This window comes from Thunnus thynnus, chromosome 24, assembly GCF_963924715.1.
Source record: "Thunnus thynnus chromosome 24, fThuThy2.1, whole genome shotgun sequence".
NCBI lineage: Eukaryota > Metazoa > Chordata > Actinopteri > Scombriformes > Scombridae > Thunnus > Thunnus thynnus.
Window position 1 is genome coordinate 20052239 of NC_089540.1, and position 16234 is coordinate 20068472.

At 41.3% G+C, this 16234-nt stretch overlaps 1 protein-coding gene across 3 annotated transcripts in view; it reads right to left on the reverse strand.

Moving 5' to 3' along the window:
* LOC137177466 (BCL-6 corepressor-like) overlaps positions 1–12217 on the reverse strand; it is a 48087-nt gene extending 35870 nt beyond the window's left edge. For 2 of the 3 annotated variants that reach the window (XM_067583805.1, XM_067583803.1), the window contains exons 1-3: positions 11435–12217; positions 7318–7399; positions 1274–4996 (exon numbers count right to left, since the gene is read on the reverse strand). In XM_067583805.1, coding sequence (XP_067439906.1) covers positions 1274–4996; positions 7318–7320 — 3726 coding nt within the window. In that variant the 5' untranslated portion in view covers positions 7321–7399; positions 11435–12217. The remainder of the gene's footprint in view (positions 1–1273; positions 4997–7317; positions 7400–11434) is intronic. The other variant, XM_067583804.1, reaches the window with a different exon arrangement.
* Positions 12218–16234: the final 4017 nt, after the last annotated feature.

Sequence of the window (16234 nt, forward strand, 5' to 3'; positions counted from 1 at the left end):
GTACCACGTTCCTTCAGTCCTCCATCTGGCAAAGGATGAAAAAGGAGGAGGAGATTTAATTTGAGAGGAAAGGAGGATCTCAAGGGGAAAAGGAAAGAAAAAGAGGAATAATAACAAGAATAGGCGGAGAAAGAAGGAAAGGAGTTGAGAGATAGTTGAAAGGAAAAAGACGGAGATAAATATGTATGCAGAGAGAGACAGAGAGACGCTCTTCTTTCTGCCACCATTTTCTTCATTTTTCGGGGGGAAAACCAGCAGGTTAACAGTCGCCTGGAGCCAAACACACACAGCCGGTGTGTTGTCCTAACTCGACCTCAGCACGACCCAAAACATTTGCAGACGGAAAAGGAAGATGAGGAAAAAAAAAAAAAAAAAGAAAAAACGACTCCTTAAACATCTTAAACCACCCTACTACACTCACACTACAAAATCCTCACACACCATCTCTTTATAGGTTTCAAAACCTTCTACAGAGTTAATATTTTGATGACACCCCATTACCACTTCCAAACACCTTTTAACAGCTGCTGGAATCTTCCACAAGCCATGAAGTCACCAACAACAACTGTCAATCGATGAATAAAAGTCAGTAAAAACAAAACAAGGACTAACTCTTAACAATATTCCTCCGCAGTGCTACTTATGGTCAAGAACTCCGTTTTGTGGTGCCTGAAAGGTACTTTGTGATGGCTTTATTGGACCAATATGAAGTACTCAGTGCTTCTTCCACCACTGCATAAAATAAGACAAACCAGAGGGTCAAAACTCCAGCCCATAGCTCTTTTCCAACATGCTTTAGCTGTGGGATTAAATCCACGTTACTGAGAAAAGGAAGGAAACAATCATCAGCTTTTTGTTAACCTATGAAAATGTTTTGTAAGGTCATAACGTGAAAAGATAAGTCTGGAATACACTGGATGTGACAACATAAAAAACAAAAAGTATGTTTTTCATGAAAAGAAACAAAATTATTTTGTACATTTAGAGCTATTGTGTTGCTTCAGGCTTAACATTTATAGATCAACTGTGTAATTTGTTATATAAACCTTTTGGGAGCAGAGACAGAAACCTTACAGCAGTTATATGGTAACTTCTCCAGTGGTGACATGCTGGTAAAAGACAGATTTGTACAGTGGAATTAGACCACTATGAAAGCCTGTTTCCTGTCAGTGAGTGCTTTGATAAATACACAGCACAAAGCATAAGAAAACAAATCCAAACAGTACAATAGAGAAAAAGAAAAGGAGAATTTAAATTTAAACAGGGATCTTACCTGGAGCGCTCTCTGCTCTCTGCTGAGCTTGCTGGAGTCAGCGTAAAGCTCCGTGGTGACGCATTTAAACCGGTCCCCCACATAGCCGGATGAGTTGGCGATGCGCCTGGTGAGACCGGAGCGCCGGCACTTGCTGCCGCCGAGGCCGTCATCCTCGTCAAGATTCATGATGTCCTGGAAGTTTGTCTTTTCGTCTCCACTGCTGGTGGTGGCGAGGACGGAGTTTGATGTCTCTTTCCTGGGCCCTGTCTCACTGGAGGAAAGGCCTTCACGTGTTAGGTCTTTATCAACTGGTGGTTCTGGAGTTAAGTCCGCAGGCATCCTGGTAAAGCCAGCATTGGTCGGATTGCCAGGTGAAAGATGCCGACAGGTTGGGCCCCGAGGAAAACTGTTTCCATATGTTGGAACCCTGGAGTTGTTAATTACACAGGTTTGGTTATTTCCAAACACCTGGCCCTTAGAGAAGCTATTTCCACAACTCAGACCACTAAAGTTATTCTCAGCCCTAAGACTGATGTTTCCACACGTTGGGCGCACAACATTGCGGTTTTCACAATTTGTAAATCCAGGATTGATGCTCCTGCAGTTTGGAGCCACAAGGTTGGTATTTCCACGAGTTGGACTGCTGAAAATTCTGGGTTCACAAGTTGGAGTCCTCAGAGGCAAATTTCTGCAACACGGACCCACAAAACTTCTGTTGACGAAATTTGGACTGTTGACATCTCCACTGTTACACATGGGACCTTTTGGGTTCATGTTAACACTCATGACCCCACCGGCTGGGACCCTGGGATTAAAACTCCTGCATGCTGGGACCTGGGGACTAAAATCTCTATCACTGCTGCAAACTGGACTGTCTGAATGACAGTTGCCCTCATAACCTGGACTCCTGGGGCTGCTGACTGTACACACTGCTCCCATGATGCTGCTAGAATTGGTACAGTCACTAGAAGAACTTTCTTTGCAAACAGAACCTAATGAGTTACCATGTCTGGAAGGGCTTTGCTCAAGATTAACATTTTTATTAGTTGGGGTCACTGACTTAACGTCATTATTAGTGCTATTCCCTTCAGCACCATCATCCCCACCACTAGTGCCACCTTCTGTCACGTCCTCGGTGCGATTAGAGGCTCCAGTTTTACATTTTCTTGAGAACTGTTGTGGAGAAGTTCGGGCACAGCGCATTGTCTGCTCCTCTGGGATATCTGAGACTGGACTCAGTGGCTCTTCATCTTCCGGGATCTCCTCTGGGATCTCCTCACTAGTAGGAGGAGGTGAAGAGTTGTGATGAGGAGGTTGTGACTGGGAAGTGTGGGGTAGTAATCCTTGTCTGTGCTCTGCAGCCTGGCTGGGGGGGAGGGCCTTTGGAGGCCGTGGATCTCTTTCTTGGATGTGGTTAGAAGCACCACCACCATGCTTTGAAGAATCTTCTCTTCTGGTAAATGTGGAGCTGTGCTTGTTGGTGGACAAATCTTCATCGGCCTCATCACGCACCAGGTCAATACAAACTATGTCATCTCTGACAGTAGAAGCTTTTACAGTTTGGTTTGTGGACTTGTCTCTCTCATTGTCACACTTTTGGGAGCTGTCAGCTTCTGGTCTTTCCTGGTTCCTGTACGGTTCTGCATTCCAGGTTTTATCCTGTGTCTCAAGTCGGTCAAGACCTGGGTGGGCCATCCCCTTGGAATTCTTGTATGTCATGAAGTCAGCCTGGTTTGGATGTACTCCATATGGAAGGCCATGCTTTGATGCGACGCGGGGGGGGTAAAAGCTGCTGCTGCCAAGCAGGACTGGGTGGGGGTAGACAGGTCCTTTGCCTTGCATGGACATGCGTTGCAGGGACATATTCTCAGCAACTGAGTATGGGATGTAGCGATTAGTGTAACCTAAGCCAGGAGGAAGGTATGAGTCACTGTAGATTTGGTTTGTGGTGCTTCCGTTTTCTATCCGAAGCTGCTGTTGCTGTGGATGAGGTTGGGGCTCTTGAGTGTCTGACTTAGCTGAAGATATGGTCTGTTTTCCAGAGCATGTACGAGTTTCTCCTTTACTGTTTGGAGGGATTTTCTCAGTATCAGTAGGAACTCGTGACCATTCAGCTTTGGACTTTACAGATGGGGATGATGCAGGAGGTCTTCCCACTGAGGCAGGGCTGGGGATACTGTTCACTTCAACTGTTGTCGAGGCAGGTGAGCTCTGAGGCTGTGACTGATGAGTAACACTGTCTAAATTCTTGTGTTTCATAATTTGGGAGCCTTTGTTGTGGTCAGAAGTGATTGCTGGGGATGTACCCGGGACAACCCAAGGGGGGGGTGCAGTGCTGATCATCTCAGGACAATCTGGAGTCTTTGCTGATGTACTAGCAGGAGGGGATAGACCCTCTTTTAAGTGCTGCTCCTGGCTGGCTAGCAGCCCGAATCGGGATGGTGGTAAATACCCCAATTTGGCCAAGGCCTCTAATTTGGATGGGAATCCATTTGGGAATCCTTCCAACTCTTTGGCTGACAGATCCAAAGGTTTTTCTCCAGGGTTTTTGGCAGGCATTTGAGGTACAGCTCTGTCCAGTGAAGTCTTTGCAGGTGATTTACACTTCTCTGCACTACAGCGGTCTGAGCTGGCATCTTTGGTTTTGTTGCTGCCTGAGCGCATGGGAGAGCTGTGCTCAGAGCTCCGGCTGCTCATGTAGAAGGGATGTGATACTGAAAGTGAAGTTGAGGATGAGGACGTGCTCCTGTAAAGGGACTTTTGGAGGTCTGCAGTGGTGTTGCTGAGGGGTTGAGGTGGGGCAACTGAGCCTGGATGTTGGGATACTGGAGGTGACTCTAGGGCAGCCGTGCTCGCTGAACTGCTTACAGGGGCACTGCTGCTTCCACCATTGCTGCTACTCAGACTGCTCTTGGTAGAAGTGGGCTGACTGGACTTTGCACCACTGCTACTGCTGCCATGTTGTCGCTCAGTGTGGCGAACAGCTTGAGTCTGGGGCTCCTGGTGGATCTGAGGACTTGTGCTGAAGGCAGAGGGTTCCTGATGTACCTGAGAACCAAGACCCTGCAAGGCCTTGTCCTGGCAATGGGCCAGGGGTGAAAGGACAGCAGGAGCTGGAGGGGCTGTAGGGATCCTGATTGGAGGGCCTAGCTGGGAGGAGATATGGACTGGGGCATAAGGAGGCAGGTAGAAAAGTCTGTCTTCCCCAGGTGTGCTGCTTCCCGCCCCAGCGGCGCACAAAGACTGATATGCCAACTGCTGGTGGATGAAGGGGGATGGCTGGGACAAGAAGGAGGCCTTGTAAGCCATGTCCAGGAAGGGGTACATTGTCGCATCAGCATAAGGGCTGATCCAAGGTAATCTCAGGAAGCTGCTGGCGCCATTCAGGCCAAGTTCTGATGACTTATCATTGGGTCCGACTCGCCGGTCCAGACCCAGGCCATCACCTCCTGCAACAGGGACTACCAGGGGCTTCTGCAGCCCTGGTGGTGGGCTCTTATAAAGTCCAATATACCCATTTGCAGATTTCTGGCCATTGAGCAGGGTTACATCTGGTTTGTACAGGAGATCATAGCCAAGTGGGAGGGAAGTGCCCGGCTCCTGGGGCTTTTCTGCAGAGAGAGGATGGATGCCAGGATAGAAAATTCCTCCATGGGGGCGGAGGTTTTCCCCCACCAGAGCGTTGCGGTCGATGCTGAGGGCAGCGAGCGGGTTCATCCTGAAAGCTGTGCTGGCATCCACCTGCAACATGGACAGGAGAGTCAAAATGAGTAATGAGAAGGAGAGGGGGCGGGACTGCAGATACAATGACTGTACAGCCGCATTCTTATGAAGAAGACTGATACGTACATCCAAACTGAAGTGACCCGGAACTTTTAATCATCATAACTAACTGTATTCTTATTTTCTCTCCTTGGTTTTTCATTGTGCTACTCCGCTAACAGTTTTATACGTATAACACATCAAAATATGTGGCTCAATATCAGGAAGTGTGCTATAACTTTTGGTCTCAGCCTTCTGTGTCCAAAGCATTAAACCTTATCCCAAATGAAAACAGGTAACACTTTGAAATATGTTGGTTTAAATCTGCTTTTTATATCTTTCTTTTATCTCTTCATGTATTTTATCCTTTTAACCACATCACAAAACTGCTGCAACAGTCCTGAATACTTTAGCAACCACTTAAAAAGGCAAAGAAAACTATTTTTGATGGATGTTGATATCAGTTTTAGTAAAGGAACACACAAGATTTTGTGTTCTTAACTGATTTTTGCCTAAATCACAGCCTACATCTCTTCTTCCACTTATTTCATTCAGTCATTATGTGCTAATTTCTGAGTGTCAAGATGAATATCAATTAATCTACCAATAATTGGTCTAAAACCCAAATATATTCCACATATACAACCAGAATACGATCATATTGGAACATCATGTGTCGTATTCATACTGATTTGGGACTTTTTGCCAAGAAAAGAAAGATTTAAATGATTAACTGATGACTAAAATAGTTGGCAATGTATTTTCTGTCGACTAATCATTTCAGCTCTAAAGTATAAAAACATGTTGCAATTTTTAAAATTTTTAACATGTGTTCCCGACTTTAGCAACAAATGTTGTGATAACAAAGACGCCACTTCAACATTTACACATAGTAACGAAAGTAAGGAACCTCTGAGGTTTAACAAGTGAATATCCTCTTAAAAACAGATGAAATTTTGAGTAATACGCTATAATTTTCTCTTTTTAAAACTGCTAAATTAAGACTTTAACGCTGCCTTATGACGAGACGTTACACTTAATCCCAAACAACGCAGTCAGCTGGATATTAAATGTCTGCAGTATCGATTTGATCTGAGCGGTTCTTTCCTTCAGTACAGGAAATACTCTGAAATAAACCGTTAAGTGCCACACAGTTGAATTCAGCCTTCAAGGACAAACAGGAATGAAGGGGGGGGGGGGGGGAGGATTTTGTTCATTTAGAGAATCTCCACTACAGGACATGAAGCCTGTGATTTCATTTTTCCTTTCATGGAGAAAAAAAATAAGAGCAGCCTTTTTTTTATTTTTTTTATTTTTTATTTTTAGTATTCCTGGATGACATACGACGCCCGGAGCTACTCTTTCACTCTCCCTCGACAGATCCAGGAAATGGAGAGATGAAAAAAAAAGAGTGAAGGCAAAGGTGAGAGAGAGATAGAGAGAGAGAGAGAGAGAGAGGAAGCCTGAAATAAACAAAGAGAGAGAGCGAGAGACGAAGGGGAGAGCGTAGCAGGAGAGAGAGAGTCAGGGAGAGCTGATATTGAAGGAAAAAAAAAACAGCCTAATTGAATTTCCTGTCACACGGCGTGGTGAACCATCTCTGATTGGCTATCAGCCGCAGGGCCATTAGGAAATTATCCAGGCAGCTGGGTGGCCGCCTGAGATGAGGAGGAAGCAGAGAGATCCTCCACTCGCTCTGTTTTTCAGGGCACCAGGAACGAAAGAGAAAAAATTAAAAATGAAAGAGATGGAAAAGTGTTGCTGGAGGAAAATGAAGCCAGAATATTTCTGTATGAACACAAACCAGGAAATTATTTCTTTTTCCATTTCATTTTTAATTGGTTTTCTACAGTAAGTTACGCTTTTAATTTAAAAAAAAAAAAAAAAAAAGGAAGACATGATGAATACAGATGTTTCAGCTGCTGTGACCTGAACAGGAGATGTTGTGGTGTCACATTTCCTGGTGAAATCTTGTGGCGTGAAGTTCAAGTTTTTGCCAGTTTTGACATTTGGTGACGTGTCGTGACGTGTCGTGACGCGACATATCGTGAAATCTTCGACATCGCTTGTTGTTTCTGTGGCACAATATTTCGTTACATGAACATAAACGTAGATTAAACTGCATTTCATGATGTTTGATCTCATATTTTTGAAAGAAATCATAGAATTACGTCATTTTAAAAGGATTCTGTTTCTGTTAGCTGGACTGTTTTTCATTTGGATGGAGTTGATTGTACTTTTGGGTCATCAACACTACAAAAAAAAAAAAAAAAAAGCTTGAATTTAACCTTTGACCTTACCATGCTGTGAGCCTGCGGTCCTCTGGTTGACGCGTCAGACAGGACCGTCTGCCTCGAGGACGCCGCTCAGCTCAACATGTCTCTGCAGACGGAGAGAAAAAAAAAAAAAACCACATGAGGGCTGTTTGTTTCCAGAACAGAAAGACTGACCCCAACGCTGAGGTTTCCATCCAAGACATTTCTTTTTAGCACTTCCTGTCTGCGTCTTTAAATAATAAATGGAGATGTTTTGATTAAATCTTTAGCGACGTAAGATTATAACCAGAACTATCTGTTAGCGTCAACACAAAGAAAACCTGTTTTAAAAATCTGAATAAAAGTCAATGAAGTCTGGTGTTTGTGATGTTTCTGCCGTAAAAACGCACACAGAGAAAACACACACGGTTCCCCCCGTCTGCAGCGATGTTACGAGCCTCGACATCTGTGTGTGTGTGTGTGTGTGTGTGTGTGTGTGTGTGTGTGTGTGTGTGTGTGTGTGTGTGTGTGTGTGTGTGTGTTTTATCGCTGAGCCGGAGGACAGATAAGGCACGTCGCCTCGTTTCCAGAGGAACTCATAATCCAGCAGAGAGAGCGAGAACGTATCAGCGCTGCTCGACGAACACACACACAGCCGGCCGTCTGACGGGCTGACACACACACACACACACACACACACACACACACACACACACACACACACACACACACACACACAGTAATTGATGGCTGTTAGGGAGCTGGGATTTCAATAATGGCTCTTATCTCCAGACTATTGAAGGACAGCTGTGTGTGTGTGTGTGTGTGTGTGGGGCGCCCGTACCCATCCATCAAACCCCCCCAACCCAAACACACACACACACACACACACACACACACACACACAAACACACACACACACACAGATGTCGAGGCTCGTAACATCGCTGCAGACGGGGGGAGCCGTGTGGCAGAAACATCACAAACACCAGACTTCATTGACTTTTATTCAGATTTTAATATTTTTTTGGCGACGTTACGACCACATTTTTTTCTTCTTTTGTTTTTTATTTTTTAATCTGCGTTTTGAATTTTTGCATCAAAAAAAAAAAAAAAAGAACTTAAACATAAAACGACTGAAAACAAACGACTAAAGCGCGTAAAACAGACAGTTTGCGCTGCGGTGACGGCGCCCTCTAGTGGTCGTTGTAACGACGACGGGAGCGGAAGGAGGAAGTCAGGTGACGCGATATTACAAAGTAAAACAAGACGTCATCGACAAAACGTCAGACTTTAACACGATCGTCTCAAACCAGGATGTTTCTCATATTCTTTATATGATAATGTTGAAAAACTGATTGATGTTGACATTTTATGTATATGGTGATTTAATATAACTATAATATAAATGTATAATTTGTAAATTTAATATAAAAAATTGCCCAAACAGAAAATATGTGAATTATTCCTAACAATGTTTCATCTGCAGTGAGCTGAGAGGAGATGAAACTTTAACAAATCTGTTTATAATATTGTTTTAATGTCCACAACGAGTCTTTTAAACTGAGATTATGAGAAATGTCTTCAACTATTAGTTTTAAGCATGTATGTGTTAACTATGCAGTGTTATTTTTATTATTTTAGTGCTTTCAGCAATTTTCTCTCCATATTTTTTATTTTTCTGCTGTTTTGTGTCCAGTTAAAACTGCATTTTTATTGGCTGAGGCTAATAAATATTTGATGTCTATAACGACAAGTCTGATAACTTCAGTCTGTCTTCAAATTTAAGAAGAATGAACCTTTCAACTTCAGTCTCAGTTTGGGGTTAATTCAGGGAGGTTTCAGATGTTCCAGGTGGTTTTTCGGGGATGTGGGTTTCCTGTTGGTCGTGCTCGGCGTCTCCGCTCGGCCTCATTACAGCCAGATTTCCCAGCGATCAGCGGGGCAGTCCCGGGTAAATCCAGCTTAAATAAACGGCGTTTCGAGCCGTTTCCCCTGCAGGGATCATTAAAGTTTCATCTCCATCTCTCATCTTGTGAAATTAAAACAAAACAGAGCGGAGCAGGAAGGTAATGAACACGTCCAGAAATTTACAGCCCAGATTAGTCTCAGCGGCCGGCAGCTTGGCCGGATCGTGATGGACGGAGAGAAGCTCCACCTGGACCCGAATGCAAACAACCGGACTGTTCAAGCCTGAGCCGCAAGAACACAGACGTTACAGAATAGTCTGTAATATAACTGGAAACATATTTATGAATGTGAGAGAAACATTAGAGAGAAATCACCTTAAACCCTGATACATTATATCTGGACGTTTTCAGTATTTAGAAATAAACCAACTAGCTGGAAACGCCACACAGCAGCTAGCAGCTATCGCTAACAGACGACACAAAGTCAGAAGAGACGAACTGTGAGTAACGTTAACAAAACATTAATGTTAATATAATAAATAAAAAAGTCACTTATATTTGTAACATCAGCATGTATGAAAATCTGGACTGATGTGTAAACAGGCAAAGCTTCACTCATAAAACACAGAGTTTAATCAATATTATTGATCAGTCACAGGGAAAGAGACTCTGATCACCTGTTGGATTTTTTTCAGTGAGTTTATAAAAGCTCTTATTTTTTTGATGTGAACAGGAAGCTGAAATGGAAAGAAAATGTTCAGGATTAGTCGTTTTACTGTGGACGTGATCAGAGAAGAAGAAAGATCTAATAATTAATCAATATATGAATAAATTGACAGAACAGAGGATCAATGTTTTCCTTCTCTCTGGTTCTGTGTTGTTCTTCTTCACTGTGGTTCTCTGTTGCTGCTGCTGATCAGATCTCCAGAACATGACGAGCAACACAACAGCAGCCTGACTTCCTGCCTCCGTTAATTAGACTTAATTGGCTGGCTGAGGCTCGTTAAGCGGCCCGGAGGACTGCGGGTTAATTAGACGATCGGCTCCACCGCCGAGGCGTCAGAGAGCAAAAAAAAAAACAACGAGGTTCACGGCAGAGAACAAAGAACCGACAGATTTATGGAAGAGTCCTGCAGCGAGGAACAGAACCAGGAACAGAACCAGGAACAGAACCAGGAACAGAACCAGGAACAGAACCAGGAACAGGACCAGGAACAGAACCAGGAACAGAACCAGGAACAGAACCAGGAACAGGAAGCAGCTGAACATTCACACTGTATTTCAGTTGCTGCTCTTAAACGAAATTTTTAGTTTTTTTACATGAAATTATCAATAACGTCTGATATAATCGATGCAGCAGAACCAGAAGTATCTTCTCTTTCATTCCACACATTCTTCCTTGTCTAAACCTGGCACCTACGTTACCCATGATGCACCTGTACAGACTGTGGCGTGTTATCGGAGCTGCTAGCCTCCAGCACAGACGAGGAGCTACGGAGGTCTCGCTTCTTTCTAAACCCGTAGCCTTCAGCCTCGACCCACGCTGTGACGTCACCAGTGACGTCACCGGTGACATCATCGCTGACATCATCATCAGCTCCGTCTCTATTCGACTTTTTTTTGCACTGAGAACACCTGGAAACACGCTGCAGTTCACCTTTAAACAGTCGAATAACGGCCTCAAAAATCCTGAACACACTGATTAAACTATGAACTCGTTAATACAAATATTCATATATACACGTTATAATATATTGCAAGAAGAATAACGTGAATATTATAGGATTACTACAAATGAAAAGTGTCAAAGAGGAATAAAACAAGGATGTCCTGAAACTCAGCAGGAATTCAACTTCATATTTGTCACTATGAGAATATTTAGAAATATGGCAGCAAAATAAACATATCGTAAGAATTTGAAGGTTTTATGTTGTTTTTTTTTAAAAAAAAACCAAGTACAGTGACTAGAAATACTGTATGAATATTACACTGATTCCATAAAGATTATATATCATCCTCAGAGGAATATTTTCATATTAGATTATAAACTGATTAAATATTTTATATTTTATGACTTTCACAGTGAATTTAAATTTTAAAATTTAATGTCTCTACTGAGATTTCATATTAACTCATATAAACCTGTTATATTTTAGGATTATAATAAAAGATGAAATTATTTAAAAATGCAATAAATGTCATGAAGCTTTTTACTTCAGTTTTTTTTTTTTAAATAAAATATCAAAACTCACCTTTTGCTCTTCTTCTGTGGTGTCAAATCCAGTTTTTTTAATGTGTCAACTTTATTCTAGTTGTTTTTGATTTATTATCCATCCGGTAAAACAAACAAATAGAAACCAAAAATCACTTCCTGTCCTCGCGTGTCAAAGTAAATAAATCCATCCTCATTGATCTGCCGCGTGCTGGATGCGAGACGCGCACGTGCACACTCTCAACACACATACACACACAAACAAACACACACTGTTGTTCCGGCTTCTCTCCAAAAAAAACCTTCAAAAATAATTAAAAACAAATGTGTTTATGAATTGTTGTTTGCGTGAGAGCCACGCTGAGCACACGCACACGTTCACGCGCACTCACGCGCACGCACACACAGGTCAAAAACAAGGTGAGCAGAAGTCCGCTGAGAAAACATCACGTTTAACAACAGCGGCGATAAATGAAAGCTGCGCGCGGACACACACACCCGCACATGCACGCACATTCACGCGCACTCACGCACGCGCGGTCCGGTACCGGGCTGAACTCTCAGTGTGTGTGTGTGTGTGTGTGTGTGTGTGTCCCGGCAGGAAGCAGCAACATCCAAAATATTTCAGCCCGAAAATGAAAAACAAAAAAAGAGAAAATGTGAATTTAAATATTCCTCCGGAGCGGAAATGATCCTCAGGGTGTCGTGCGCGCAGCTCGCGGGATATTCCACATTTCTTTTCTTTCTTTGCGGTCCCGCAGTCTGTCTGTGTGCGGGTCTGATCCCGCTCTTCCTCCTCGCGGACAGCCTCCCTCTCTTCTTCTTCTTCTTCTCCTCCACAGCGCCAACAACGCGTTTCCGCTTTCAGAATAAAACCAGATCAAAGAAAGATGCTGCAGAGCCGATAAAGTAACTGAGTACTTTTACTGAGGTACTTGTACTTTACTTGAGTATTTCCATGTGATGCTACTTTCTACATTACAGAGGGAAATATTGTACTTTCTACTCCACTACATTTATTTGACAGCTTTAGTTACTTTTCAGATGAAGATTTGACACAATGGATAATATAACAAGCTTTTAAAATACAACACATTGTTAAAGATGAAACCAGTGGTTTCCAACCTTTTTGGCTTTTGACGTCTTACAAAAAGCAGTGTGTAGTCGGGGTCACATTTCACATGTCTATGAGTTGTTAACAGCTCCACCAAATAGTGATTTTTCCCTCTAAACTTCTCACATGCTTTCATTTCAATAAATGTTCAAATGATCCAATATTTCAGCAAAAATCAAAGATTAGAGAAAAAGTCCAAAAACTGAAAACAGATTTGTGTATCAGAACTTTGTTTTTTCTTCTTTCCTCTCCCATTAATCATCTCACCACCCCTCAGATTTATCTGCTGACCCTTTGGAGGGGCCCGACCCCTAGGTTGGGAACCACTGGACTAAACTAGCTAACTGTATATAAAGTAGTGTAAACTAGCTCCACCTCCAGCAGCTACAACAGTAACATGCTGCTCTAACACTGATGCTTCACTATTAATAATCTAATGATGTCATATATAATAATATATCAGTCAGAGGGACCAAACCACTACTTTTACTGCAATACTTTAACTACATCAAGCTCATAATACTTATGTACTTTTACTGCAATACTTTAACTACATCAAGCTCATAATACTTATGTACTTTTACTGCAATACTTTAACTACATCAAGCTCATAATACTTATGTACTTTTACTGTAGGAGGATTTTTCATGCAGGACTTTTACTTGTAATGGAGTACTTTTACTTTGCTGTATTGGTATTTTTACTGCAGTAAAGGATCTGAGTACTTCTTCCACTGCTGGGAGCTGATAATTGTTTTTTAAAGTCTGCAATTAAAGATTATTTTCTGGCTTGAAGAACCGGCGTTGACTCAAGTGACATCACTTTAGGTAATTTATCAGATTTCGATAACATTTATGTCACATGGAGCTTCGCTGCTGTGTGGATGTGGAAAGTATTAACTGGACTTCTACTTACATGAAATTACATGAAATACATGAAATTTGTGACATAAATGTGCCAAAACCTGACACATGAAATACAGTATACATAAAACGATACATTCATGTTTTATGATCAAAAAATGGATGAAAAGATTGATACAAGAGATGACTCAACCAAGCAGCGACCTTCAGGGCTGGAAGCCAACACGCAAGTGTCAAAAACTGCAGTTCCTTGAACGACCACATGTTTACAGCCTGGTACAAACAACAGTTTTGGAGTCTATAGCTAATTTCCCCTCTCATGACAACTGTACGAGGTGTTAATTTTTATATAACTCACCTATTTAAATTGTATTAAGGCTTAAAAGTATGCATAATTAAGGGTGTGGCCACTTTGAGTGACAGGTGGGTGCTGTCACAGGCAAGTTGCTACCACTGTCACTATTTCAGTGTGTTTCAGTTCATGAAAGTTAATTCTAACATTTTGATCACCTAAAAAATCTTGTTCAGCATTCAATTGTACTAAAAAAAACCCTCTAAGGAGTCGGATGTTCATGTTTTTTTGGTAAGTACATCTTGTTTTAATGGTTTTAAGCCTGTTTTTTGCTAGCGAAAATTAGCATTAGCATTATCACAGTTAACCATAGACTGTAAATGCGCTGTGTTAACTAAGCTAGCAGCTAGCATTAAGGTCAGCTCCACCTTCCTATCCAAATATGGTCACTTCTGGATGCAAAAATCCAAGATGGCGACGGTCAAAATGCAAACTCGAGGCTTCAAAACGGGAATCCACAAACCAACAGGTGACGTCACCGTGGTTACATCCATTAATTTTTACAGTCTATGGACTAATTGCATGTTTGCTGCCCCCAGTGGTCAATTCATGCTTCATATGAAGAAACTTCAGGGGAAGAAAATATGAGTCTTATTTCTCATTTTATTTATAATTTTTAACCTCCAACCTCAAAGTTATACGCGTGGTGCCTTTATTTGGAAAGCTAAATAGCACTGCTTCCTGTAATCTGGATCAATGATGCTGACTTCACACATCTCTGACTCCCACAAACACAAACACATCTTGTTACTCACAAGTTTTGTTTAGTTTTTCATTGTTTCCTTTTTTTTTATTTTTATTAAAACTGAGCCAATATAAATATCTGAAGGTATTTAATACAGATGTTCACGTTGTAGTTTCACATTTTCACACCAAAATCAACATTTACATAAGAATCTTCTTCTTCTACTCTTAGAAAAAAAACAAACATCTGGAACATTTACACCATCGTCAATACGTAATCAATCATATTGTATCACATCAGTTTAATGAACACAAGAGAAGCAAAATGTGATCAAACATCTGTTTTTATATTGTTTATGCTTCTGTTTTTTATGTTATTGATCTGTTAATTATTGTTGTGTTGATGATGATTCATTAAAATGTCTCAGTACTCATTGATGTGTTTAATCTGTGATCAATAATCTAAAACATACATAAAATAAAGTAAAATATACTACAAACACACACAGAGGAAACCTGGGTTGACCCACTGTCTTCAGTTTGTGACACCACAGCGCCTCCCAGTGGATCCACTCAGCACTGCAGCACATTACTGCTCAGTGTGATCACTACTACAGTTTGTACTGCAAAAAGCAGGACTACTGCTTGAACTACTACAACTATTACTGTTGGTGGCAGCAGTGTATTAATAGTACCACAACTCTAAATACTACAGGTATTAGTACTATCTAGAATATCTTGGAACAGTTTGTTAGTACTGCTACTGCTGCTGTCAGTACTACAACTATTACTACAAATAGTACAATTCAAACTCTGGTTATTATCTCAAATACTACTATGTCTGTAAATCCAAATAATACAATTACTATTACAATTACTGCTACTGCAATAATGCTGCTTTTAATACTACAACTGGAAATACGCCTTATATTACTACACATATTACCACTACTGCTTCAGTTCAAACACCTGTTACAATCACAAATACTACTACTGCTATAAATACTTATACTGCTACTAATAGAACTACTATTACAACAACCACTACTACTTCTAGAGCTATACTAGTACTACTACTACTACTTCTTTATTTAATAGTAAAAGACACAATATTGTTTCATATGAACCAGATAATTGCGTGTACTTGCAGTACTCTGTTAATCTGTATCTTCCTCAGTAGTATTGACTCGCAGGTCAGAGGTCAGACATCCTGATGTGTTGACCGGCGCTGCAACCAGGCAGGAAACAGAGATCTGGTGTCCTCAGTACTAGACCCTCCAGACCCTTTAGACCCTTCAGATACCCTGTATACATATAATAGTGCTATTACCACTACAACTAATATTACTTCTGCTGCTCCAGCAGCTACAACAGTAACATGCTGCTCTAACACTGATGCTTCACTATTAATAATCTAATGATGTCATATATAATAATATATCAGTCAGAGGGACCAAACCACTACTTTTACTGCAATACTTTAACTACATCAAGCTCATAATACTTATGTACTTTTACTGCAATACTTTAACTACATCAAGCTCATAATACTTATGTACTTTTACTGCAATACTTTAACTACATCAAGCTCATAATACTTATGTACTTTTACTGTAATACTTTAACTACATCAAGCTCATAATACTTATGTACTTTTACTGCAATACTTTAACTACATCAAGCTCATAATACTTATGTACTTTTACTGCAATACTTTAACTACATCAAGCTCATAATACTTATGTACTTTTACTGCAATACTTTAACTACATCAAGCTCATAATACTTATGTATTTTTACTGTAGGAGGATTTTTCATGCAGGACTT